The 27,161-nt window shown below is 43.3% G+C and overlaps 1 protein-coding gene and 1 long non-coding RNA gene across 17 annotated transcripts in view; one reads left to right on the top strand and one right to left on the bottom strand.

Moving 5' to 3' along the window:
- The window catches only part of AFAP1L1 (actin filament associated protein 1 like 1), a 72,993-nt gene extending 68,868 nt beyond the window's left edge, over window positions 1-4,125 (bottom strand). For 3 of the 10 annotated variants that reach the window (XM_033853382.2, XM_033853377.2, XM_033853378.2), the window contains exon 1: window positions 3,783-4,109. Coding sequence is in view for 9 of the 10 variants with exons in the window: in XM_033853377.2 (XP_033709268.1) it covers window positions 3,783-4,083 (301 nt within the window). In the remaining variant the exon portion in view is untranslated. Of the gene's footprint in view, window positions 1-3,782 lie in introns of all 10 variants that reach the window. The other 7 variants (XM_033853375.2, XM_033853376.2, XM_033853380.2 and 4 more) reach the window with 5 other exon arrangements.
- Window positions 1-27,161, top strand: part of LOC117311639 (uncharacterized) — a 132,562-nt gene that overhangs the window by 71,229 nt on the left and 34,172 nt on the right. For 6 of the 7 annotated variants that reach the window (XR_012330486.1, XR_012330487.1, XR_012330488.1 and 3 more), the window contains exons 7-9: window positions 975-1,091; window positions 11,225-11,348; window positions 14,873-15,000. This is a non-coding gene — a long non-coding RNA (uncharacterized lncRNA). The remainder of the gene's footprint in view (window positions 1-974; window positions 1,092-11,224; window positions 11,349-14,872; window positions 15,001-27,161) is intronic. The other variant, XR_012330485.1, reaches the window with a different exon arrangement.

Below are 27,161 nucleotides of genomic sequence, written 5' to 3'. Positions count from 1 at the left end.
TTGAGTTGTATACAAAGTTGTCTAGCCCAGTTCTTAAAAAGGAGTAGGGACTCAAAAAGTGTCCTCAGAGTCAGACCAGCTTGGGGCCAATAGAATTTTATTATGTTGAATCTGATTAACAAAAGACTGTAATTATTACAATAGCCAGCATTTATTGTTGGTTCTCATATGCTAGGCATTATTTGAAGTATTTTCTATATACTTAATATTTATAACAACCCCAAGAAGTAGACATCATCAGTGTCCATATTTTATCCTCATTAGAAGATAAAGAGTTAAGTTACTGGTCCTGTAGAAGGTGGTGGCCATAATCATTAGTCTGTAGTGAAGGTGGTATCTTCACCAATGGCTGATTCTCTTTGAATGATATTCATGAATTGGGAAGTCCTGCTGGAAGGAATTTCATTATAATGTAAGTGGTTTCTGTGTCTGTTACTATATGAATCCTGCTTTACTCATGGGAAGACACATATCCTGTTAGACTAGAAATCCTACTTCCCAGGTTTGTTTTCATTCTCAAGTCAGTTGACTTTGATGACGAGCTTCTATGCTGTAATTGCTACTGAAGATCTGAACAGTATAGTTGTGGTGTAATGGAGGTGCCTGGACCTGCAGCAGGAAGATTTGGCATCCAAGCCCTACTCTAGAGGCAGCCAGCAGCAAGCTTAAGATCAGGACTTTGGTTCAAACCCAGCTCTGTCTCTCACATGGCAAGTGACTGTATAAGTTAAAGTCAGTGATCTAATCCTGTTGTTATGGACTGAATTGTGTCCCCCACCCCCCCCCCACCCCAATCCATACATTGAAGCCCTAACCCCCAGTGTGACTGCATTTGGAGATAGGACCTTTAAGGAGGTAATTAAGGTTAAATGAGGTCATAAAGGTGGGCCCTAATCTAACAGGACTGATGCCCTTCCAAGAAGAGGAAGAGACACCAGAGATCTCTCTCTCTTTTTCTCTCTCTCTGTGCACAGGGAAGAGGCCATGTGAGGACACAGTGAGAAGGCAGCCATATACAAGCCTAGAAGAGAGGCTTCACCAGAAATCAACCCAGATGGCACCTCGATCTTGGACTTCTAGCTTCCTGAACTGTAAGGATATAATTTGTTGTTTGAGCCACCCAGTCTGTGGTATTTTGTTATGGCAGCCCTAGCTGACTAATACACTGCCAAGCCTGCTTTCCTGTGAGGTAGGGATTAATGACAGTACCTAGTCATAGCCCCATCCCATCGCTTTTTCCAAGAGAAGCCATGTAAAAAGCTGAGCATGTTGCGTGGCTCATGATAAGACCTTGATGATTTCAGTTGTTACTGTTATTAATAGTGAAGTGTGGTTTCCTTCCCTGGGCATGACAGTCCCACTCCCCACGTGGTCGGTATGGGGCTGAAATGAGACCTGTGCTTCTTAAAATTTCCCTGGCAAAAGAAGAGAGTGCTCATACCCTCCTGGGGATATGGGCACAAGAAGGAATTTCCACTGGAATGATCTGTGAAGTCTCTCACATTTTATCTTAAAAACCCACACAGATTTTGCATTATAGTTCATATATAGTTTTAATTCATACAGTGTTTGCAGTAGTTTCTCAGGGTAGACAGCTGAGGATCTAGACACATGACCTGGTCCTGTGTGCCTCATCCACTTCACTCGCATTTGCGCAGGCCTTTGCAAGTCACAAAGAATTGTTCTGATGTGAGGATTTTGTGGTATGTATTTTTAAAAATCAGCATTACAATTAATCAACTTGGGATACACTATAAAGTGTGTTTCATATTACTAATGAACTACTTGAACCACTGTTAGTGAGCTCCTCCTGTGTGCCAGGCATTGGTGTCAGCAGGGTGACTACTCAGATCCACTCCCAACCTTCCGGAAGCTTACATTCTGGCAGGGTAGGTCGACACCAAACACATAGTCAGATAACTAACTCTTAGAGTAATGGCACATCGTGACAAGGGCTATGAAGGAGAAGGAAAGTAGGCTAGGAAAGCCCGTAGCGGGGAGAAGGTCAGAGCCCTAGAGCATTCTGAGTACTAATAGATTCCCGGGAAGTCTGGCTTCCTAGGAAGAGTGGTCTGGAAGCAGCCTTCTTGAGTGAGGCATCAGTTATTAAGCATTTTAAACTGAGTGAATTATTATCACTCATGGTCTGTCAAAGCTCTGGGTGGTCTGTTTGCCACAGCTCCAGGTAGGCTAGTTATGGGGATTTTGTACTGGGGACAGGGTGGTATTTGGCAACTTTTGGGGTGTGATGGGGTGAAGGGCAGTGCTCTTTGCTTTAAATGTACAATGTGGGAAATGGGGATGGGGGACTGAGGAATATTAGCGGTGCCTCTTCTCTCTTTTCTTTTTCCTCCCTGGCGAGTGCGTCTGCTCTTTGCAGACTTGTCCAGGAGTCAGTTAACAGGTGAGAACTGCTTTACAAATCACAGCCTTGGTCCCCAAAGAGCCAAACAGAAGCCCCCCTCCATTTTTTGCCTGCCCTTCCAGCTCCTAATAGAGGGTGGATGCAGCATTTTGTGTGTTGGAGATGGGGTGGGTGGGGAAGTTGTCCCCAGCACCTTGACCTGGAAGTCTGGGGTCCCCTGTAGCCCTCTGAACTCTGGCTTTACCCATAACAGGGGTGCAGGGAGGGTACCCCGACACCTGCTCTTCTTCTCATCCCTGCCCCCACTGCCCTTCCTAATTGCTTCCACACCCCTGGCCACTCCTTTTTTTCCCCTTGGAGGCCTTAGCACAGCAAACAGGCAGATGGAGGAAGGGTGTAAGATTATTGTAGGGAAGGGGAGGAATTTTCCATTAATAATAATAATAATAACAAGAATAATAATGCTTCTCATGTTGGCACAGCACTCCAGTTTACCAAGTGCATTCACACCTGTGATCTCCTTGGATTCCAGAGGTGGGAAGTTATGACACTGGTGTTCTGGTTGTCAGCCTTTGACACTGCCCCCATGTTCAAGCAGGCCACCTTTTTTACAGACATGAGCCCATTGAGGTGTCCAGGCCTTTACTTAAGCACAGGCCCCAATGAATGCCCCCCATAAATGCCCTCTCTTTGCTCCTGTCAATTGCAGTTTCAACAAGCCCCCACCATGTCTGTGAAACTTTATCAAATACTCTCGTCTCCTGAAAAAGAGTCCAAGCAAAAAAGGGTCTCAGAGACCATGTGGTCTAACCTCGTCACTAGCCCAGAGAGAAAAAGGGTAGGTTAAGGTCACGCAGCTTGTCAGGAACAGAGCCAGGGCTCGGACACCCATGTGCCACCCACACACACTCCTGCAGCTCCTCCTCCCGATACCCTGGGTAGCTGCACACTTCGTCTCCTGGGGCTTCTCAGCGTGCGAACAGTAGGGGCTTCACATGTCCGGCGGTTTTCAAGAGTGTGACTCGTTAGCCCTATTTTACTTTCGGTGGGGGTTGGGGGGAGGTGGGATGGGGTCAGAGGAGCTCGCCGTCCTCAGGAATCCTGTGGGGCATTCTTTTATGAAGTTAAGACTCCAAGTGTATGAAAACGTTGGTTTCACAAACAGGAGGCGACTCAGCTCCGGGACGAGTCCCTAACACACGAGTCCCTAACAGACCCCTAGCTGCCCTGGCCCAGGAGGCACCTGTACCCACAGCGCCCGGCCTTCGACCCCCCCTACCCGCTCCACGCGCCCACGCGCCCACGCTTCTCACCCCGGCTCCACCGCCCGTCTCTCCCTTCTCCTCTCTGGCCTCTAGATCGTTCGGTTTTCCCCTCCCCACCAAGCAACAAGTGTGGGCACCACTTTTCTTCTTACCGCGGCTTCGGTCCATGGCGCCAGCGATCGATCGCGCGGAGCAGGGCGCGGTGCCTCCGGCGGGGCCGGCGGCTGCGGGCGGCTGCGGGCGGGCGTGCGGCGCTCTCCAGTCCCGCCCGCTGGAGCGCCCTCCGCGCGTCCCCTCCCCCGACAGGATGCTCGCCCAGCGCCTCCGCCCGCCCTCGCCTGCCCCTGCACGCCGCTCCCGGAATAGACCCGGAGCCCGCCTCGCCCCCTGGGCCGCGGTGTCCCTGGTCCCGCACACGCTCCGCGCCACGCCCTGCCTTTCGCAAGTCCTCATGCCCCTCCGTGAGGGGCTAGAGGACCCACATCCCAGTTCACACGCTTTCTTTCGTACCCGCGCCCGTGCTTCCCACCCCCGTCCAGACCAAGGCGTTGTTCAGCTCTGCTTGCATTACGCTAGTGACGAGGGGCTTACTACTGCACTTCCCAGCCCGGTCCATTTTCAGATTGTACAGACTGTTAGAACCTGTTTTTCAACAGTGGAATCAAAATCTCTTTGCCTGCAGCTGCCACCCATTTCCTGGCTTTTGGTTTATCTTCTCCATTAAACAGGTCTTTCCTGGGCACCTTCTAGTGCGAGACAGTGGACCAAACTCTATGCTGGTACAGTGTCAATAATGGTGTAAAAGAGGAGTGAAGTAATAAAGATCTTTAAAAAATAAAACCACCTAGGAAAAGGAGAGAAAGAGAGGATTGCTAAAAGGTGGGCAATGGCTTGGGACACATCCAACTTTCGAGGTTCCCTGTGCACTAAAACGTGAAGAATGCCAACACGGAGTGATAAAAATTGTGGAAATGAACACTTTTTTTAGCATACAAATGCAGTGCAATGTTACGTGTGCTCTTCCCAAAATAATTACAGGATGTAGAAAAAATATTGCTATGGCCAGTGTGGTCAGGAATGGGATTTAAGTTTAAAGTTGTATGAAGAATGTCAACATCTTTCATCCTATTAGTGTGTCTCTGTGAAAGTAGGTCCGAACCGTTTATAGATAATATGAAATGTCTAAATTTAAGACCCTTCATAAAGTGAAGTCCAGGCCTAGTTCTCCTTCTAGACACTCCTCCTCCCCAAGATAGGCCAGGTCACAGTTTGAAGTTTTGGCTAGGCCACTCCTTTACTTAGAACATTCTGGCATTGGGACCATCTTGTGCAAAGGCACAAGGGAGGACTTGGGAAAAAGCATCCTGCGTTTTCCTGGCCTGGGACTATTTCCTCCATTGCTTTGATGGGCAAGTTGAAATTAGCCCTGGCTTCGCCAGATTGCATCAGTAGTTTGTTTAGTATATGTGTGTATGAGCACAGAGGAAATACGGTGTAGTGAAAAAACAGCGGGATTGGAGTATGAAAACTTGTGTGTGATCTCTTGCTCTTCTAATTACTAAGTGTACAACTTTAAGCCTTTGAGGTTTGCTTGCTCATCTGTGCTGTGGGAAACCTCATACTGACCTCATAAGGCTGTTAGGAGGGCAAATGAAATGATGGTACAAACCCACTTTGTAATCCTTAAATAGCTGTGAGCCGTTATTGTTTGCCAATTCCTCTTTGTTCCTGCCCACTTTTCCAATTTGAAAAGGTCAGTTTAAATTCTAAAGCAGACAACCAACGATTTACAAGTGGGTTAACTTCTAAAAGTTCACTGTTTGAATTCTGAAACACTTGGAAACAAGGCTATAAATTGTAGTCAAGTTTCCAGGCTAGCCCATTTATACTTTAAAAAGCATAATATTTCACTTGAAGTAAATTTTAAAAATATGTAAAACATAACTGTTGCAAGAACAGATGGAGGCTTAGAACTTTTAGAAACTTTAAGAAACTTTCAGACTCTGGATGTTTAGAAGAGAATTGGAACAGAAAAATCAAAAAAGCTGAAGGGAATTTATATGCACCTATGGAAGAATTTTTGGAGTGGAATTAACTGAGCTGTGGTCTAGGAAAGATGTAAAAATGGGATTAACTGAGCTGTGGTCTAGGAAAGATGTAAAAATGGGAGAACACAGTCTGTGCACAGTTTTCCTAAGGATTAACAAAAAGAAGTCACTCTGAAGGTGTAGTGGTTCTGGTTTAATAATTACCCATAATGCCCACTAGGTGGCACTGTTGACTAAATTGACTACAGCTTGGTTGCTGTTAGGAAACTGGGTGAGGTGGATGAGGAGGCTGTGGGTTTGGGACAAGGAATAACTATATATTTTTTTCTGTACTTTTCCTTTACTTAGGCCTATAGTCACCATAAAAACTATCCCCACTTTTCATCAGTCCACTTAGGAACATTTGTTACATTCTGTGCCAATTTCTATTGGGAGAACTAATGCTAAGTAGAAATGATCTCCATCCTTAAGGAACCTACAATCTAGTAGAGGAGATAAATATGTACAAAATAATTTAATTAAAAATTATTATGTGAAAAGTGCCAGAGGAGAGATAAAGTGTTCTTGGAATTCATTCAGACAAAGCAAGAATATCTTACTGATCATGGAGACAGTAATGGATGACAGACACTTGGGTGAGCCTGCAATGAGAAGATAACGTTACAGGCAGCGAAAACAGTGAGAGCAAAGACATAGAGATAGAAAACTGCAGGATGTGTCTGTAAAGAAGTTTGGTCTGGCTAGATTGTAGGGTATCAGGTGGGAAGTGCTGGAATGAGAATGGGGATGGAAGTTGTGGATGCCAATGCCTGGTTTCTCCTCCCTTTTCCACTTCCCTGTATGAATGCAATTCTCTGGAAAGGATTTTTAGGATCTGCCTTATATCTTCCCTTTTCTTATTGTTGTACTAAGTTTTCTAGGTTTGCCTGGTACTTGTCTAAAGGAGTCTGTGCGGAGAGCTCCAGCTCTGTAAAAAGATATCAAATTTGGTCCCAGTGAACAATTCCAGGAAAAAAGCTTTCAGCTCCCACATGCTCCTAGTCTTGTGAAAACAAATGATACTCCCCAGTCTCATTCTTAGCTTATCAGGTGCAACTGGGAAGCCCTGGGAAAGAAAAATTTGGAGGCTAAATGTTCTTTGTCCTAGTGAGAGAAGCATACTTTAGCCTTCTAACCTGTCACTTTGCCTCCAGGTCTGCTTCCATCGTGGCTGCTACAGTGACGGTTCCATGGTTCCAATCAGATCCCCCTTAAAAATACTTGATGGCTCTCCTTTGCCCTCAATGTAGAGTTCAAATTCCTTACTATAGTATTTGGGGTGCCTTCCTCACTAAGCTCCAACCCGCCATTCCTCAGAGCAGACAAGCAGTGATCTCAGGAGACCCTGGGAAGAGTAAGAAAAAACATCGATTGGGGACTCAGATCTGGGTTCTTGAACTGACTCTGTTACTGTGTCACTCTCAGTTCTTCCACTGGGTCATCAATGTATAATTTCCTACTTAGGTCTCTCCTTACCTCTTCATGGCCCCCCAGATTGCAAGTACTATGAAAGTGGGTGCTGTGTCTTACTTGTTGCGAGGTCCCTAGGGCCTAGCACAGTGCCCGGAACCTAGTAAGTAGTAGCAAGTATTGTGGGGTGAGTCAGTGAATAAATGCTCAAGGACTCAACGAGGTTTCTATTAATGCAGGTATTTTTGGGGTGGTCTCCTTTATCCTCTGGGATTGTTTATTTGCTTATCTATTTGCAGAGGAAAATGAGATTGCAATGATGTGTTCTGGGAGCAATGCCTCTGTGTTTCCCAGCCCCACTGCCTGCTGCTGCGGACATGCAGCCCAACCCATGGGGCTTCTTCTTGGCTCAGGGCCCTGCTCCCAAACTCCTTTGTGCAGGGTGAGCCCCAGAGCCCCTTGCTCGAGTGTCTGCCCAATGCTGGTCGCTGGATGAAAACCTCTCTTTTTCCACTCAGCACAATGTCCCCATTATAGCCCCTATCCAGGGAAATGACACATGCCTGCTGGTCCACCCTGGGCCCCGGAAAGCAGATAGAGATCTGAGTGGCGGCTGCTGGGAGAAGGAGAGTTTCATGGCTGGATGAAAACCTCTCCTTTTGTTGTACCTTCAGGTTTCGGTTCCAAGGCACCTGGCTCCTACCTGCACCCAGGCCACAAGTTCACCTTCAACTGTCACAGAGCCCGGAGCACTGTTGTGTCTGGAGGAAAAGGAGCTTTTATTCTTGTGCCCCAATGCTGCACATCCCTTCCCCTCAGGTCCTTCCTCAAGAAAAGAGCACTCTTGGCTCCTTAAGTGAGGCTCACAGGCCGAAGTGCCCACAGGACCAGTCAGGGGAGGTCTTTGTGTGAGCTGACCACCTGGCAAAGCAGAGCACTCTTGTTCCAGCTGAAAGGCCAGGAGCCAGCAACTCAGGGAAGTGTGGCCAGGGGGAATATGGGCCTGGAGTGGCCAGATCTTAAGACTTTTCAGAACAACCCGGGAGTCCAGATTTCAGCTTTTGATTTTAAAATGTTGGTAACTAAGTTCAACTGTTTTAAAACATTGCAAGCGCCAACTAAAATACCCCTGTGGGCTTAAGCTGGCATACAGCCTATGCCTTTGGAACCCTGAGAAAAACTGTGGGTCCATGAAGACTTCTAGAGAGTCTGTCCAGCTGGGTGCCTCTACCTGGGAGCCAAGGTGATACCCAACCCTTAACACTGCAGCAGGGACTAACTCTCTTTTGTCTTTTTTTTTTACGATACACGGGCCTCTCACTGTTGTGGCCTCTCCTGTTGCGGAGCACAGGCTCCAGACGCGCAGACTCAGCGACCATGGCTCATGGGCCCAGCTGCTCCGCGGCATGTGGGATCTTCCCGGACCGGGGCACGAACCTGTGTCCCCTGCATCGGCAGGCGGACTCCCAACCACTGTGCCACTAGGGAAGCCCCCAAGGGACGAACTCTCTTTTGAAAGGCTGTGCTGCATTCTCCCTGTTCATTTCTAGGCTTCAGGCTGACGCCAGGGTGCAGAGTCCAAAGCGAATTTCTTAAACCTGGAACTAGAAAAACTTTAGAGCTGAGAGGAGCCTGAGAGATAAGCCAGTCTGATTGCTTCGTTTGTCCGTTGAGGAAACTGAGACCAAGAGAGGGGAAGAAAGCTTGCCTGAAATCACACAAGATCTTAGAGACAGAACCGGCAGTGGTGTCCAGGGCGCTAGACTTGATGTCAGGTTCTGCCACATACAGCTGTGAAACCTTGAATGAATTACTTATCAAAGGCTCAACCATGAATGAATTACTTATCAAGGGCTCAATTTCCTCATCTGTAAAATGAGGATGAAAGTTGTACCCAGAGGATTAAGTGAGATCTGTAAAGTGCTTAGTGTAAAAATGCAAGTTATTGTAATCAAGTGGGTTTCCTCTGGAGACATTGTCAGATGCTTATGGAAATACTAAGGAACACTGAAATCTCAGCCACACATCCAGGCTGCCCCCTGCAGGGAGTTTTGTGTAAACCAGACCATTGGAAATGTGATAGATTCTGCCAGCTTCCTCCTTCCCTGTAGGAACATCTGATACCCTTAGATACGAGGACTATGGAGCTTCTAGCTCCTGTTACCCACAGAGCCTGAGAAGGGGTGGCATTTTGTAGGTATATTTTAAAAAATTAAGTAGTGCTGTTATTTTGTCAGAAGGACAAATTGACAGTTTCTCCTGATCCAGGTGGGCAAGACCCTCTGTGCTAGGCAGTCCCATTTCTCTTGTATGACAATGAATTCTTTATCTACAAGAGAGCTTTGGGAGCAAACAAGGCTTTTGGTGCAGGCCCTACAAGCACTTTCTATGACTGACCGAGGCACATTTTGACCTCTTCACATGTGCTCACTAGGCTTCCCTAGTGAGTCCCATGGCCCGTCGGTGGCTCTGGCGGGGACAGATGCCTGCACTACTAAAACTGGGATCGCGTGATCTCCCTCACACAGAGAGCAAAGCTGACAATATTAATTCACCCTGTGTTTGTCACAGCTGTGTTAGTGGCAAGTGACATAATCACAACTCAAACCAGCTAAAACCAAAAAGGCAATTTATTAGCTCAGAAGGTAACCGGGGATTTGAAGGGTGAAGTTGGATTTAAGGTAAGCTTAGATCCAGGAACACAAACAGAGTGCTTACTTTCTTTCCATCTCCTGACTCCACCCTCCTCTCTTTAGTCTTCAGGTGGTGTCTCAATCTGTAGCAAGGAAGGCCACAAGGCTCCAGGCCTGCACACCTTTACTGGTGGAAATTAAGGTGAGAAAGGCTTGCCTTTCATCCTGTAGTTCCAGCACCGGCCCAGAGGGGGCACTGATTGGGTGAAGCACCTGATCTAAGAATGGGGGACATGATGAGCAAACACACCTCCCCTGCAGCCAGGTGCTCTGCCTGAAGCACATCATTCAGTCCTTACCAGCTAATGAAATAAGTGCTGTTATTCCTGTTTTGCAAGTCTAATTTCATGTGGTGTATTAGTTTGCTAGGGTTGTTGTAACAAAATACCACAGACTGGACTTCCCTGGTGGTGCAGTGGTTAAGAATCTGCCTGCCAATGCAGGGGGCATGGGTTCGATTCCTGGTCCAGGAAGATCCCACATGCCACGGAGCATCTAAGCCCATGCACCACAACTGCTGAGCCTGCGCTCTAGAGCTTGCAAGCCACAACTACTGAAGCCCGCGCACCTAGAGCCCGTGCTCTGCAACAAGAGAAGCCACTGCAATGAGAAGCCTGTGCACCACAGTGAAGGGTAGCCCCCACTCGCCGCAACTAGAGAAAGCCTGCACACAGCAACGAAGACCCAATGCAGCCAAAAATAAAACAAACAAAAAAAACCCCAAAAAACATATTAGTACCACAGACTGGGTGGCTTAAACAATGGAAATTTATTTTCTCCTGGTTCTAGAGACTGGAAGTCCACAAGCCAGGTGTTAGCAGAGTTGGTTTCCTCTGTGGCTTCTGTCTTTGGCTTGCAGATGGTAGCCTTCCTGCTGCCTCATCACCTGGTCTTTCCTCAGTGCACCTACATCCCTGGCATCTCTCCCTGTGTCCTACTCTCCTCTTCTTATAAGGATATCAGTCAAATTGGAATAGGGCTCATCCTCACAGCCTCATTTTAACTTATCACCTCTTTAAAGGCCCTGTCTCAAATACAGCCACATTCTGAGGAAATGGGGGTTAGGGCTTCAACATATGAATTTGGGGGGGACACAGTTTAGCCCATAACCCTCCCTAGTAAATGGTGAGGCTGAGATTTGTACTCAGAGAGGCTGAGTCTAGCCATGGTGCTGTCATGTTTCTGCCACAGCTCAGGGTAGTGCCCACATAGGCAAAGTGTTTACAACCCAGACCAGCAGCGGGAGGGATGGTATTCAATGAAAACCTTAGCAAACAGGAAGTCCCTGGTGGAATATGAGTGTTTTGGCTCCCTGGGTTGGCTGGGGCTGACCAGGTCCTGCCTGATTGTCAAAGTACTTGTGTTTTCTTTTCCCTGAAGCATCTTCAGTTTGTTTTCCTTTAGCTTCCCGAAGACCAGTCCTCATGAAGAAAGTGAGGGAATACTCATCCTTACTTCCCTCCCACTTCTGTCAGAGGGAACAATATTTCCCAAAGTGTGGAATTCAGACTAGTGCTGAATATGTAAGGTAAGTGTAGATGTGACTCAGGCCAACATATTTGAAGAGTTATGAATTTATTTGAATTTGCATTAACAGCATAAAATCGGTCCTTATTTGATATTGATAAACAGAAGAGTTAGGGACGAGTCAATTGAAAGAAAAGTATCACATAAATAGCATTATGTAAATAAATAATCTGATGAAACTTGTGGAGGTGGTGTTTGAGTGACTGAAATTTGGGAAACACTAGGATAGTTTACCCCCGAGGAGGAAACCCTTTTGGTCATGGGCATAGATGTCCACCTTACTTTTTTTTTTTTTTTTTTTTTGCGGTACGCAGGCCTCTCACTGTTGTGGCCTCTCCCGTTGCGGAGCACAGGCTCCGGATGTGCAGCTCAGCGACCATGGCTCACGGGCCCAGCCACTCCGCGGCATGTGGGATCTTCCCAGACCGGGGCACGAACCCGTGTCCCCTGCATCGGCAGGCGGACTCTTAACCACTGCGCCACCAGGGAAGCCCCACCTTACTTTTTTGACCTGATTTATCTGTACACTTGGCCCTTATTTGCCCTGAGGACTAGCCATGGGGGCAACTGCAGGCCTTTGGTGTCTCTGCCCGTGCACCTGTGCCAATCACATTGGAGGCCAGGTGAAGAGGCAAGTGGACACTTGGGTGATAGTGAGACGCCAGCCCTTGTCGTCATGGCTTCTGGGTTTTATTTATTTAGAGTCTTGCTCTAGGGCTTCTGAATAGCTTGGCAGTGGCCCACAGCTCTGTATGTAAAAGCAGGTATTTATCACTGTGAGATCAAGAGTTTTGGCAACTTGAAGTCTGATGTGGAATAAAGTATTTAAAATTTAATTACACATGGGGCATTAACAGAATTGGCATAACTCTGCAAACTCAATTCATAATCTCTGAATTTTAGCCGTGCTTTGTTACCCTTAAATTCCAAGCCCTTCTACTCTACATTTGGCTCTGTTCAGTGGCCAGCTGCAGCTGCTGACACCGTCCACAGCCAGATCCCATGTTTCCACACCAGGTGCCTTGTGAGGACGAGCAGCTCTGGATGCAGGAGAACTGGCTGCTTGTCCTGATCTGCTCAAATGCTCAGTGGGCCTGTTCTGTGGCTGCAAAATGCAACCATTGTATTGGCTTTAAGCTCTAACCTTCTGTGATTTCTGTGGCCCCCCAGGTTGTATTCTGCTTTATTAACATAAGGTTGCCCTCCAGTGTCCAGAGAGGTCATGTGCACAGGTAAAGGGATCCCTTCTAGAACTTCAGAAAGTCAGACACAAAATGTCGTTATGTCTGTCCAAAAAAAGAAAGATGGTTTATAGCAGCAATTCTCAAACTTCACTGTGTGTGTGAATCACCTGGGAGTCTTATTAAAATATGGGTTCGGGGCTTCCCTGGTGGCGCAGTGGTTGAGAGTCCGCCTGCCGATGCAGGGGACATGGGTTCGTGCCCCGGTCCGGGAAGATCCCACATGCCGCAGAGCGGCTGGGCCCGTGAGCCATGGCCGCTGAGCCTGCACGTCCGGAGCCTGTGCTCCGCAACGGGAGAGGCCACAACAGTGAGAGGCCTGCGTACCGCAAAAAAAAAAAAGAAAAAAAGAAAATGGGTTCAGACTGAGTAGGTTGAGAGGGGGCCTGAGATTCTACATTCCTCACAAGCTCCCTGGTGACTCCAGTGCTGCTGGTTGGGGACCACACTTTGAGTGGCTAGACTTAGAGCAATTCTCCCTGCTTCTGGTAGGTTAACAACCATAGTGCGAGCCAGACAGTCTCCACGAAGCCTGCATGAATGAGAGGTGTCCTCCCATTCTCTCTGCATGTTCTGGTCTCTGCCTGCCTTCCCACCTCTTGTGATGTCACTCTCCCCTTCCTTTGCTTTGCCCCAGTGTATTTTAGTTCCTCAGGTACATCAAGCTTTTACTCATCTCAGTGCCTTTGCATACGCTGTTCTCTGTGCCCAGAATGCTCCCATCCCCACTTTTCCCTTGGTACTTCGTTGTCATCCTTCAGTAAGGGCATGAAGTGAGTTTCTTTCTGCTCCTCTTTTTTGGTGCCCTATTTGTGTCTCTGTGGCAGTTAACTTTGTGAGCCATCTCTTTTTCTGTTTACTTATTTACAATCTGTTTCCTCTTTTAGACCAGAGCTACATGAGAGCTCACACCTGCCTTGCACACATAGTTGTATCCTCAGTGCTCCTGCTTCACAGCAGATGCTCAATAAGTAAATATTTGCTGGGCCTGTGTGTAGCCAGGGAGCAGCGGAACATTCTTGAGTCTACTTTTGCAAATTTGAGCCACCTGTTTCAAGGGGCTGTGGTGGGGATGATACTTAGAAGAATCATAGAATGAAAGGTCAGAAAAGGAGCTCCCTTTAAGCCACATCTCATCATCAGAGATGTCAAAATGTGAAAAAAGTATATATCTTAGAATGGATGAAATAAAGTAAGTGTAACGTTTCTTAAACAGTTATGTCAAAATTTGCAACATTAAATTAAACAAAGAACTTCATAGGACTTTTGGCAATGTGCTTGTGATGCTCTGAGGGGAGAGACAGTGGCTGTGGCCAAGACTCTGATTCATTTACCCAGTGGCCATTCCCTGTCTGCCCCATTTCTCTTCTTTGCCAATGGGGCACCTGCCTCCAACTATCGAGGCTGAAAATGCCAGTTACTCAATTTCCCATCTGTTTTTGTAGCAAGGGCATGAGCCTCTTCTGCAGTTCTGCCAGCAGAACCTGCAGAGAAGCCTACTGAGGACTTCTGGGAAGGTTTTTCTGCTTAAAAGAGACACTCAAAGGGAAATTTCTTTCCTGTTTTTCGATGTGATTGTGTGAGGACATGATGCCTAGAGCCACAGCAGGCTCTTGTAAACCTGAGGAGTCACACCTGAGAATGGTGGAGGGGAGCAATGGAAAGAACCTGGGCAAGGATGGAATAAAGAGGTGCCAAGAATCTGGGCTCCCGACAGCATCACTGAGCTGCTGAATCACTGAGCTGCTGAATCGACTAGCCCTGCACCTTGGACCTCTCTCTGGTTGTGGAAGATGATATGTGTTCTCCTTGTTTAAGCCCCTTTTTTTTTTTTTTTTTTTTGCGTTACACGGGCCTCTCACTGGCGTGGCCTCTCCCATTGCGGAGCACAGGCTCCGGACGCGCAGACTCAGCGGCCATGGCCCACGGGCCCAGCCGCTCCGTGGCATGTGGGATCTTCCCGGACCGGGGCACAAACCCATGTCCCCTGCATCGGCAGGCGGACTCTCAACCACTGTGCCACCAGGGAAGCCCTAAGACACTTTTTTTTTTTTTTTGCGGTACGCGGACCTCTCACTGTTGTGGCCTCTCCCGTTGCGGAGCACAGGCTCCGGACGCGCAGGCTCAGCGGCCATGGCCCACGGGCCCAGCCGCTCCGCGGCATGTGGGATCTTCCCGGACCGGGGCACAAACCCGTGTCCCCTCCATCGGCAGGCGGACACTCAACCACTGCGCCACCAGGGAAGCCCCTAAGCCACTTTTAAGAGGCACTCTTTACTTGCAGCTGAAAGCATCCTGACGGATAAGAGTGGTTAAACTGGTTTCTTCAGTCAGTGAGGAGGGAATTGGCTCCTGGCTCCACCACAGGAATTATATGCCCTCTTCAAAGCTGCTTCCTCCTCTGAGACGCAGGTAAGAAGAATGGCTACCTCTTGGGTTGTTACAGAGGCTTAAACGAGATGATGGGTGGAAAATTCTCAGCACAGAACTTGGCACATTGTCGGTACTTAATAATGAGGAACGGTTATTATTACTATTATTTTAAAATTGAAGTATAGTTGGTTTACAATTCTGTGTTAGTTTTGGGTATACAGCAAAGTGATTCAGTTACATATATATGTATTATTTTTTATTCAGATTATTTTTCATTATAGGTTATTACAAGATATTGAATATTGTTCCCTGTGTCATACACTAAATCTTTGTTGCTTATCTATTTTGTATAGAATAGTGTGTGTCTGTTAATCCCAAACTCCTAATTTATCCTTCCCCCCGACTCCCTTTCCGTTTTGGTAACCATAAGCTTGTTTTTTATGTCTGTGACTCTGTTTCTGATTTGTAAACAGATTCATTTGTATTATTTTCTATATTCCATATATAAGTGATATCATATAATATTTGCTTTCTCTGTCTGACTTCACTTATTGTGATATTCTCTAGGTCCATCCATGTTGCTGCAAATGGGCAATATTTCATTCTTTTTTATAACTGAGTAATATTCCATTGTATATATATACCACATCTTCTTTACCCATTCATCTGTTGATGGACATTTAAGTTGTTTCCATGTCTTGACTATTGTTCGTAATGCTGCAGTGAACATTGGGGTGCATGTATCTTTTCCAATTAGGAGTTAGGGTTTTGTGTTTTTTGCATGTATGCCCAGAAGTGGGATTGCTGGATCATATGGTAGCTCTATTTTTAATTTTTTTTCTACTTTTAGTTTTTTAAGAAACCTTCGTACTGTTTGTTCTCCATAGTGACTGCACCAATTTACATTCCCACCAACAGCGAAGGAGGGTTCCCTTTTTTCCACATCCTGTCCAACATTTATTATTTACAGACATTAAAAAATTTTTTTTTAATTTATTCATTTATTTTGGCCACACCATGTGGCATGCAGGATCCTAGCTCCCCAACCAGGGACTGAACCTGCGTCCCCTGCAGTGGAAGTTCAGAGTCCCAACCACTGAACTGCCAGGGAAGTCCTATTTGCAGACTTTTTGATGATAGCCATCCTGACTTGTGTAAGGTGATACCTCATTGTGGTTTTTATTTGCATTTTTCTAATAATTAGCAATGTTGAGCATCCTTTCATGTGCCTGTTGGCTGTCTTTATGTCTTCTTTGGAGAAATGTCTATTTAGGTCTTCTGCCTGTCTTTTGATTGAGTTGTTTGTTTTTTTTATATTGAATTGTATGAGCTGTTTGTGTATTTTGGAAATTAACCCCTTGTTGGTTGCATCATTTGCAAACATTTTCTCCCATTCCATAAGGTTGTCTTTTTGTTTTGTGGAAAAGCTTTTAAGCTTGATTAGGTCCCATTTGTTTATTTTTGCTTTTATTTCTTTTCCTTTGGGTGATTGATCTAAGAAAATATTCTACGATTTATGTCAGAGACTGTATTGCCTGTGTTCTCTTCTAGGAATTTTATGATGTCATGTCTTATATTTAAGTGTTTAAACCATTTTGAGTTTATTTTTGTATATGGCTTGAGGACGTGTTCTAATTTCATTGATTTACATGAGGCTGTCCAGCTTTCCCAACACCACTTAATGAAGAGACTTTTTCCCATTTTATATTCTTGCCTCCTTTGTCAAAGATGAGTTGACTGTAGGTGTGTAGGTTTATTTCTGGGCTCTCTAGTCTGTTCCGTCGATCTGTATGTCTGTTTTTGTACCAATACCACACTGTTTTGATTATGGGAGCTTTGTAGTATTGTCTGAAGTCTGGGAGGGTTATGCCTCCTACTTGTTTTTCTTTTTTTCCTCAGGATTGCTTTGGCAATTCTGGGTCTTTTATGGTTCCATATAAATTTTGGGATTATTTGTTATGGTTCCATGAAAAATGTTATGGGTAATTTGATAGGGATCGCATTAAACCTGTAGTTTGCTTTAGGTAGTATTGCCATTTTAACAATATTAATTCTTCCTATCCAAGAGCATGTGATATCTTTCCATCTCTTTGAATCATCTTCAGTTTCCTTTAACAGTGTTTTATTTTTTGAAATATATTTTACAACTTTATTGAAGTATAATTAACATATAATAAGCAGCACATATTTAAAATGTACTATTTGATGAATTTTGATATATGAATACACCCATGAAATCATCAACCCCCAAAGTTCCTCCTCCCCCTTTGTAAAGTAATCCTCTCTATTCCCCACTCCCATCCCCAAGCAATCCTGATCTGCTTTTTTTTAATTGAAGTATAGTTGGTTTACAGTGTTGTGTTAATTTCTGCTACACAGCAAAGTGACTCAGTTATATGATTTATCCCAGGATATTGGATATAGTTCCCTGTGCTATACAGTAGGACCTTGTTGTTAATACATTCTGTATGTAATAGTTTGCATCTACTAACCCCAAACTCCCAGTCCATCCCTCCCCTACCTTCCTCCCCCTTGGCAACCACAAGTCTGTTCTCTATGTCTGTGAGTCTGTTTTTGTTTTGTACATACATTCATTTGTGCCATATTTTAGATTCCATATGTAAGTGATATCATGTGGTATTTGTCTTTCTCTTTTTGACTTATTTCACTTAGTATGATAATCTCTGGTTGCATCCATGTTGCTGTAAATGGTATTATTCATTCTTTTTTATGGCTGAGTAGTATTCCATTGTATATATGTACCACATCTTTATCCATTCATCTGTCAGTGGACATTTAGGTTGTTTCCATGTTTTGGCTGTTGTGAACAGTGCTGCTATGAACATAGGGGTGCATGTATCTTTTTGAATTATATTTTTGTCTGGGTATATTCCCAGGAGTGGGATTGCTGGATCATATGGTAATTCTATTTTTAGTTGTCTGAGGAACCTCCATACTGTTTTCCATAGTGGCTGTACCAATTTACATTCCCACCAACAGTGTAGGAGGTTTCCCTTTTCTCCACATCCTCTTCAGCATTTGTTATTTGTAGACTTTTTAATGATGGCCATTCTGATCGGTGTGAGGTGGTACCTCATTGTAGTTTTGATTTGCATTTCTCTAATAGTGATGTTGAGCATCTTTTCATGTGCCTATTGGCCATATGTATGTCTTCTTTGGAAAAAATGTCTATTTAGGTCTTCTGCTCACTTAAAAAAAATTAATTTTTGGCTGGGTTGACTCTTCATTGCTGCGCGTGGGCTTTCTCTAGTTGCGGCGAGCGGGGGCTACTCTTCGTTGTGGTGTGCAGGCTTCACACTGCGGTGGCTTCTCTTGTTGCCGAGCACAGGCTCTAGGCACGCAGGCTTCAGTAGTTGTGGCGTGCGGGCTCAGTAGTTGTGGCTTGCTGGCTCTAGAGCGCAGGCAGGCTCAGTAGTTTCAGCACATGGGCTTAGTTGCTCCATTGCATGTGGGATCTTCCCGGACCAGGGCTCGAACCCGTGTCCCCTGCATTGGCAGGCGGATTCTTAACCACTGCTCCACCAGGGAAGCCCTTTCTGCCCATTTTTTGATTGGGTTATTTTGTTTTTGTTGAGTTGTATGAGCTGTTTGTATATTTTGGAGATTAAGCCCTTGTCAGCCACATCATTTGCAAATATTTTCTACCATTCCATAGCTTGTCTTTTTGTTTTGTTTCTGGTTTCCTTTGCTGTGCAAAAGCTTGTAAGTTTGATTAGGTCCCATTTGTTTATTTTTGTTTCTGTTTCTATTACCTTGGGAGACAGACCTAAGAAAACATTGGTATGATTTATGTCAGAGAATGTTTTGCCTGTGCTCTCTTCTAGGAATTTTATGGTGTCATGTCTTATGTTTTAAGTCTTTAAGCCATTTTGAGTTTATTTTTGTGCATGGTGTGAGGCTGTGTTCTGACTTCATTGATTTACATGCAGCTGTCCAGCTTTCCTAGCACCACTTGCTGAAGAGACTTTTTCCCATTTTATATTCTTGCCCCCTTTGTTGAAGATTAATTGACTATAGGTGTGTGGGTTTATTTCTGGGCTCTCTAGTCTGTTCCATTGATCCGTATGTCTGTTTTTGTACCAATACCACACTGTTTCGATTATAGGAACTTTGTAGTATTGTCTAAAGTCTGGGAAGGTTATGCCTCCTGCTTTTTTTCTTCCCTCAGGATTGCTTTCACAATTATGGGTCTTATATGGTTCCATATAAATTTTAGGGTTGTTATAGTTCTGTGAAAAATGTCATGAGTAATTTGATACAGATCACATTAAATCTGTAGATTGCTTTGGACAGTATTGCCATTTTAACAATACTAATTCTTCTAATCCAAGAGCATGGCATGTCTTTCCATTTCTTTGAGTCATCTTTAATTTCCTTTATTAATGTTTTATAGCTCTCAGTGTATAAGTCTTTCAACTCCTTGGTCAGGTTTATTCCTAGGTACTTTCTTTGGTGTGATTTTACAAGATACGGGTTTGTTTTTTTTTTTTTTTACATTACCTTACTGATATTTCATTGTTAGTGTAAAGAAATGCAGTCCATTTCTGAGTGTTAATCTTGTATCCTGATACTTTGCTGAATTCATTTATCAGTTCTAGTAGTTTTTGTGTGGAGTCTTTAGGGTTTTCTATATATAGTATCATATCATCTGCATATAGTGACAATTTTACCTTCCAATTTGGATATATTTTATTTCTTTTTCTTGTCTGATTGCTGTTGCTAGGACTTCCAATACTGGGTTGAATAGAAGTGGTGCGAGTTGGCATCCTTATCTTGATCCAGAATTTAGTTTTTCACCATTGAGTATATTATGTTGGCTGTGGGTTTGTCATAAATGGCTTTTATTATGTTGAGATATGTTCCCTCTGTACCCACTTTGCTAAGAGTTTTTATCATGAATGGATGCTGAATTTTATCAAATGCTTTCTCTGGATCTATTGAGATGATCATGTAGTTTTTGTTTTTTCTTCTGTTAATGTGGTGTATCACAGTGGTTGAACCATCCTTGTGAACTTGGGGTGAAACCCCACTTGGTTGTGGTGTATGATCTTTTTTATGTGTTGTTGGAGTCAGTTTGCTAATATTTTGTTGAGAATTTTTGCATCTATATTCATCAAAGATATTGGCCTGTAATTTTCTTTTTTGGTGATATCTTTGTCTGGTTTTGATATCAGGGTAATGGTGGCTTCATAGGATGTCTTTGGGAGTGTTCCCTCCTCTTCAGTCTTTCGGAAGGATTTGAGAAGGATTGGTATAAGTTCTTTGTATGTTTGGTAGAATTTTCCTGTGAAGCCATCTGTTTCTAGACTTTCATTTGTAGGGAGTTTTTTGGTTTTTTTAAATTTTATTACAGATTCTATTTCACTTCTAGTGATTAGTTTGTTCAAATTATCTATTTCTTGATTCAGTTTTGGTGGACTGTATGTTTCTAGAATGTTGTCCATTTCTTCTATGTTGTCAAATTTGTTGGCATATAATTGTTCATATTATAGTATTATTTTATGATTTTTTGCACTTATGTGGTATTGAGATTTCTCCTTTCTTATTTTGTTGATTTGGGTTCTCTTTTCTTCTTGGTGAACCTAACTACAGGTTTGTCAAATTTGTTTACCCTTTCAAAGAACCAGCTCTTGGTTTTATTGACTATTTTTCTATCTTTTAAATCTCTATTTTATTTATTTCCTCTCTGAGCTTTATTATGTCCTTCCTTCTGCTGACTTTAGGTTTTGTTTGTCCTTCTTTTTCTAATTCTTTTAGGAGGTAGGTTAGGTTGTTTACTTGAGACTTTTCTTGTTTTTTGAGGAAGGCCTGTATCACTATGAACTTCCCTCTAAGATCTGCTCTTGCTGAATCCCATAGATTTTGTATGGCTGTGTTTTCATTGTAATTTGTCTCAAGGTATTTTTTATTTTCCTTTGTGATTTCCTTGTCTCGACCCATTGGTTTTTTAGTAGCATGTTGTTTAGTCTCCATGTAATCGATTTTTTTTTCTCATTTCTTTTCCTGTGGTTGATTTCTAGTTTCATGCCATTGTGGTCAGAGAATATGCTTGAAATAATTTCTGTACTCTTGAATTTGTTGAGGTTTGTTTTGTGCCCTAGTATGTGGTCATTCCTAGAGAATCTTCCATGTGCACTTGAAAAGAATGTGTATTCTGGGTTTTTTTGGATGTAATATCCTGGAAATATAAATTAAGTCTAACTGTTCTATTGTATCATTTAGGACCTCTGTTGCCTTATTGATTTTCTGTCTGGAAGATCTGTCCATTGATGTGAGCGAGGTGATAAAGTCTCCTACTATTATTGTATTCCCATCAATTTCTCTCTTTATGTCTGTTAGTATTTGTTTTATGTATTTGGGTGCTCCTATATTGGGTACATATATGTTGATGAGTGTAAAATCCTCTTCTTTTATTGAGCGTTTTATCATTATATAGTGTCCTTCTTTGTCTTCCTTTATGGCCTTTGTTTTAAAGTTTATTTTGTCTGGTATGAGTATTGTGACTCCTGCTTTCTTGTCATTTCCGCTTGCCTGAAATATATTTTTCCATTCCCTCACTTTCAATCTATGTGTATCCTTTGCTGTAAAGTGAGTCTCTTGTAGGCAGCATATTGTAGGCTCTTGTTTTTTAATCCAGTCTGCCACTCTGTGTCTTTTGATTAGAGCATTTAGTCCATTGACATTGAAGGTAATTATTGATAAATATGTATTTATTGCCATTTTAAACCTTGTTTTCCAGTTGATTCTATGTTTCTTCTTGTTCCGTTTTCTTTTTGTGGTTTGATGATTTCTTTTATCTTATGCTTGTGTTCTCTTCTTTTTGGTTTTTGTGGATCTACTGTATGTGTTTGATTTGTGGCTACTCTGTTTTTCAAGTATGTTAACCCTTTCCTATATCTGCTTGCTTTAGACTGATAGTCATATAGGCTCAAACACATTCTAAAAAAAAGATGTCCTCTTTTACATCTTCATGTTTATCCTTTTGCTCTTCCTGTGTTTATCATCACTTTCCAAATAGGTTTTTTTTTTCTTTTTGATCTGTATACTGGCTTATTTAAGTGATTTACTTTCCAATTGTAATTTTCTCTTTCCTATGTCTTCTTGCTTCTTTTCTATTTAGAGAAGACCTTTCAGTATTTCTTTTAGGATAGGTTTAGTATTGCTGTATTCTTTTAGTTTTTGCTTGTCTGAGAAATTATTTATCTCTCCTCCTATTTAGTTTTTATTTTTTAAAGATTTTTTTGATGTGGACCATTTTTAAAGTCTTTATTGAATTTGTTAGAGTATTGCTGTTTTTTGTTTTGGTTTTTTGGCCACGAGGCATGTGGGATCTTGGCTCCCTGACCAGGCATCGAACCTGCACCCCCTGCATTGGAAGGCGAAGTCTTAACCACTGGACCCCTAGGGAAGTCCCTCTCCTTCTATTATTTTTTTAAAATTAATTAATTAATTATTTTGGCTACATTGGGTCTTTGTTGCTGTGCGTGGGCTTTCTCTAGTTGTGGCGAGTGGGGGCTACTCTTTGTTGCAGTATGCAGGCTTCTCACCGCGGTGGCTTCTCTTGCTGCAGAGCATGGGCTCTAGGCGCGCGGGCTTCAATAGCCGTGGCATGCGGGCTCAGTAGTTTTGACTCACAGGCTCTAGAGTGCAGGCTCAGTAGTTGTGGCACATGGGCTTAGTTGCTCCACAGCATGTGGGATCTTCCCGGACCAGGGCTCAAACGCATGTCCCCTGCATTGGCAAGCGGATTCTTAACCACTGTGCCACCAGGGAAGTCCCTCCTCCTATTTTAAATGATAATCTTGCTGGGTAGAATATTGTAGGTTGCAGATTTTTCCAAGACTTTGAATAATATTTTGCCACTCCCTTCTGGCCTGCATCGTTTCTGTAGAGAAATCAGCCTTATGGGAGTTCCCTTTTAATTAACTCTTTGTTTTTTTCTTGCTGCTTTTAGAATCCCTCTTTAACTTTTGCCATTTTTATTATCATATTTCTTGGTGTAGGTCTGCTTGTTCATCTTGTTTGGGACCCTCTGTGCTTCTTGTATCTGGATATCTATTTCCTTCTTTAGGTTTGGGAATTTTTCAGCCATAATTTCTTCACATACATTTTCAATCCCCTTTTCTCTTTCATCTCCTTCTGGAATCCCTATTATGTGTGGATTGGCACACTTTGGTAGTGTAGACCCATATGTCTACGCTACGGTAGTGTGGTCTACACTCCTATGCTAGGCCCATAGGTCTCTTATATTGCTTTCTTTTTTGTTTCATTTGGCTTTCTGTCTGCTGTTCTGATGGGGTAATTTCTATTATTCTCTCTTCCAGATCACTTTTTCTTTCTTCTCCATTATTCGTTCTGCTGTACATTACCTTTTCAGCTTTCGTCTTGGCAAATGAATTTTCTAATTTTTCTTGGCTGCTCCTCATAGTTTCTAGTTCCTTTTTACAGTAATCTACATTTCTGTCAATTGCCTTTCTTAATTCCTGCAGTATTTTCATTACCTCCTTTTTTTTAAAACAAATTTTTAAAAAATTAATTAATTAATTTAGTTTTGGCTGCACTGGGTCCTTGTTGCTGCACCTGGGCTTTCTCTAGTTGTGGCGAGCGGGGGCTACTCTTCGTTGTGGTGTGTGGATTTCTCATTGCAGTGGCTTCTCTTGTTGCAGAGCATGGGTTCTAGGCATGTGAGCTCAGTAGTTGTGGCTCATGGGCTTAGTTGCTCAGCAGCATGTGGGATCTTCCCAGACCAGGGCTCGAACCCATGTCCCCTGCATTGGCAGGCGGATTCTTAACCATTGTGCCACCAGGGAAGTGCCATTACCTCCTTTTTGAATTCAGTGTCTATTAGCTTGAAGAGGTCTGTTTCATTGTTTCTTCCTTCAGGGGAAATCTCTTGGTCTTTTAACTGGGAGTGGTTTCTCTGCTTCTTCATTTTACTTATATTTCTCTAACTCTGTGAGTTTAGGAGAAACAGTTATCTATTATAGTCTTAGAGGACTGTTTATATGTGGGAGCGTCCCTGTGTAGCTTGTGTGGGTTTAATAATTTTTTGGCATGAGGGCTGCTTTCATTTGGATGCTTGCCATCTCTTTCCTCAGTGTGTGCTGGCTGTTATCCCCTTGATAGGGGGTGTGTAGGTGCATGGTCTATATGTGCTCCCAGGAAGGCGGGGGCAGTGATTGGCACCTGGTTGTGGGACTCTCATCGGCAGTGGCCAAAAAGCACTCCCAGGAAGTTGGGTGCAGCGATTGGCGCCTGCTCATAGGACTCTCGGCGGCAGCAGTGGCCCACGCCCACCTTTGGAGCCTGAGATGGCAGTGGTGCCTCCCGCCTGCCCCCAGAGCTTGTGTAGGCGGTGTCCTGTTGCCTGAGAGCGTGTGTGCAGAGAAGAAAGCTCCTATGGTGGTCCTGCCCCTCTCCTTGCCTGCCCCCCAACAATGGTACCTTGTCTTTCTAGCAGGCCCAGGCTATTTCCTGTACACCCTCTGTTATGGTGTACAACATCCTAGCCCTTTCAGGGGGCTCCTCCTTGCAGCCAGTTCCAGTCTTCTCCCCAGGTCTGATGTCCGAAGCCCAAGCCTCAGCACCCAAACCCCTCCCGCACCAGCAGACCAGCATCTCAAGCTGGGGAGTGCAGGGCAGTGGCACTGACTGTCTGTGCATGTCTCTCTCTGCTTTGCCTTCTGTATACTAGTTGCTGCACTCTCCTCCAAGGCTCCACCCTCTCCCTGCTGATCTCCCCACCAGCGAGGGGATTTCCCAGCGTGTCAGGACCTTTACTCTTTCACAGCTCCCTCCCAGTGGCACAGGTCCCATCCGTATTCCTTTCTCTCTCTCTCTCTCTTTTTTTTTTTTTTTTGTCCTATCCAGTTACCTGAAGATTTTTTTGCCCTTTTGAGAGTCTGAGGTCTTCTGACAGCATTCAGTAGATGTTCTGTGAGAACTGTTCCACATTTATTTTTGATGTATTTATGGGAGGATGGGAGCTCCATGTCCTACTCCTTAGATCTTGATCCGATCTCCTAACAAAGTTTTATAGTTCTTGGGGTCTAGGTCTTCCATCTCTTTGGCTAGGTTTTTTCCTAGGTATTTTTTTTTTTGAAGCAATTTTAAACGGGATTGTTTTTTTACTCTCTTTTTCTATTTTATTGTTAGTGAAAAGAAATGCAACAGATTTCTGTATGTTAATCTTGTATCCTGCTACTTGGCTGAATTCATTTATTCTAATACTTTTTGTGTGGAGGGTTTTCTATATAGAGTATCATATCATTTGCATGTAATGACAGTTCTACCTTTTCCCTTCCAATTTGTATACTTTTTATTTCTTTTTCTTGTCTGATTGCTGTCGCTAGGAATTCCAATGCTATGTTGAATAGAAGTGGTGAGAGTGGGCATCCTGTCTTGATCCAGAATTTAGCAGGAAGGCTTTCAGCTTTTCACCATTGAGTATTATGTTGGCTGTGGGTTTGTCATAAATAGCTTTTATTATGTTGAGATAAGTTCCCTCTGTACCCACTCTGGTGAGTTTTTTTATTTATTTTTTTTATCATGAATGGATGCTGAATTTTTTTCTGCATCTTTGGAGATGATCATGTGGTTTTTGTCTTTTCTTTTGTTAATGTGGTGTATCACATTGATTTATTTGCATATGTTGAACCATCCTTGTGACCCTGAATGAATTCAACTTGATCATGGTGTATGATCCTTTTCATATATTGTTGGGTTAGGTTTGCTAATGCTTTGTTGAGGATTTCTGCATCTATATTCATCAAAAATATTGGTCTGTAATTTTTCTATAGTGTCCTTGGTTTTGGTATCAGGGTGATGGTGGCTTCATAGAATTACTTGGGGAGTGTTCCCGCCTCTTCAGTCTTCTGAAGTATTTTGAGAAGGCTAGGTATAACTTCTCTGATGTTTGTAGATGATTGAATCCCCCAGTGAAGCCATCTGGCCCTGGACTTTTGTTTGTAGGGAATTTTTAAATTATAGGTTCTATTCCACTTTTAGTGATCAGTCTCTTCAAATTATCTGTTTCTTCTTCACTCAGTTTTGGAAGGCTGTGTGTTTCTGGAAACTTGTCCATTTCTTCTAGGTTGTCCAATTTGTTGGCATATAACTGTTCGTAGCAATTTCTTAAATATTTTTCCTGCGGTATGGGTTGTTATTTGTCCTCTTTCATTTCTTATTTTGCTTATTTGGGTCCTCTTTATCTTCTTCTTGGTGAGCCTGGCTAGAGATTTGTCAATTTTGTTTATCCTTTCAAAAAACCAGCTCTTGGTTTATTGATCTTTTCTATGGTTTTTTTTTTATCTCTATTTTATTTATTTCCTTTCTGATATTTTTTATTTCCTTCTGCTGACTTTAGATTTTGTTTGTTCTTCTTTTTCTAATTCTTTTAGGTGGTAGGTTAGGTTGTTTATTTGAGGTTTTTCTTGTTTCTTAGGGAAGACCTGTATTGCTATGAACTTCGCTCTTAGAACTGCTTTTGCTACATCCCATAGATTGTGTATGGTTGCTTTTTTGCATTATCATTTCTCGTGAGGTATTTTCTGGTTTCCTCTTTGATTTCATCATTGACTCATTGGTTTTTTTAGTAGCATATTGTTTAGTCTCCATGTGACAGTTTTTTTCCATTTTCCTTTCTGTGGTTGATTTCTAGTTTCATACTGTGGTCAGAAAAGATGCTTGAAATAATTTCTATCCTATTAAATTGTTGTGGTTTGTTTTGTGTGTTAGTATGTGGTCTATCCTAGAGACTGTTCCTTGCACGCTTCAGAAGAATGTGCATTCTGGTTTTTTTTTTTTTTGGATGTAGTGTCCTATAGATATCAATTAAATCCAGCTGGTGTTGTGTCATTTAGTATCTCTGTTGCCTTATTGATTTTCTGCCTGGAAGATGTGTCCATTGATCTTGTTGAAGTCTCCTACTATTATTGTATTCCTGTCAGCTTCTCCCTTTATCTCTCTTAGTATTTGTTTTGTATATTTAGGTGCTCCTATATTAGGTGCATATATTTTAACGAGTGTAATGTCCTCCTCCTGTATTGATCCCTTTATCATTATATAATGTCCTTCTTTGTCTTTCTTTATGGACTTGGTTTTCAAGTTTATTTTGTCTGATATGGGTATTACTATCCCTGCTTTCTTCTCATTTCCGTTTGTGAAGTATCTTTTGTATC

Source organism: Tursiops truncatus, chromosome 3 (assembly GCF_011762595.2).
Source record: "Tursiops truncatus isolate mTurTru1 chromosome 3, mTurTru1.mat.Y, whole genome shotgun sequence".
Taxonomy (NCBI): Eukaryota; Metazoa; Chordata; class Mammalia; order Artiodactyla; family Delphinidae; genus Tursiops; species Tursiops truncatus.
This window is presented reverse-complemented; position numbering and strand designations above follow the sequence as displayed.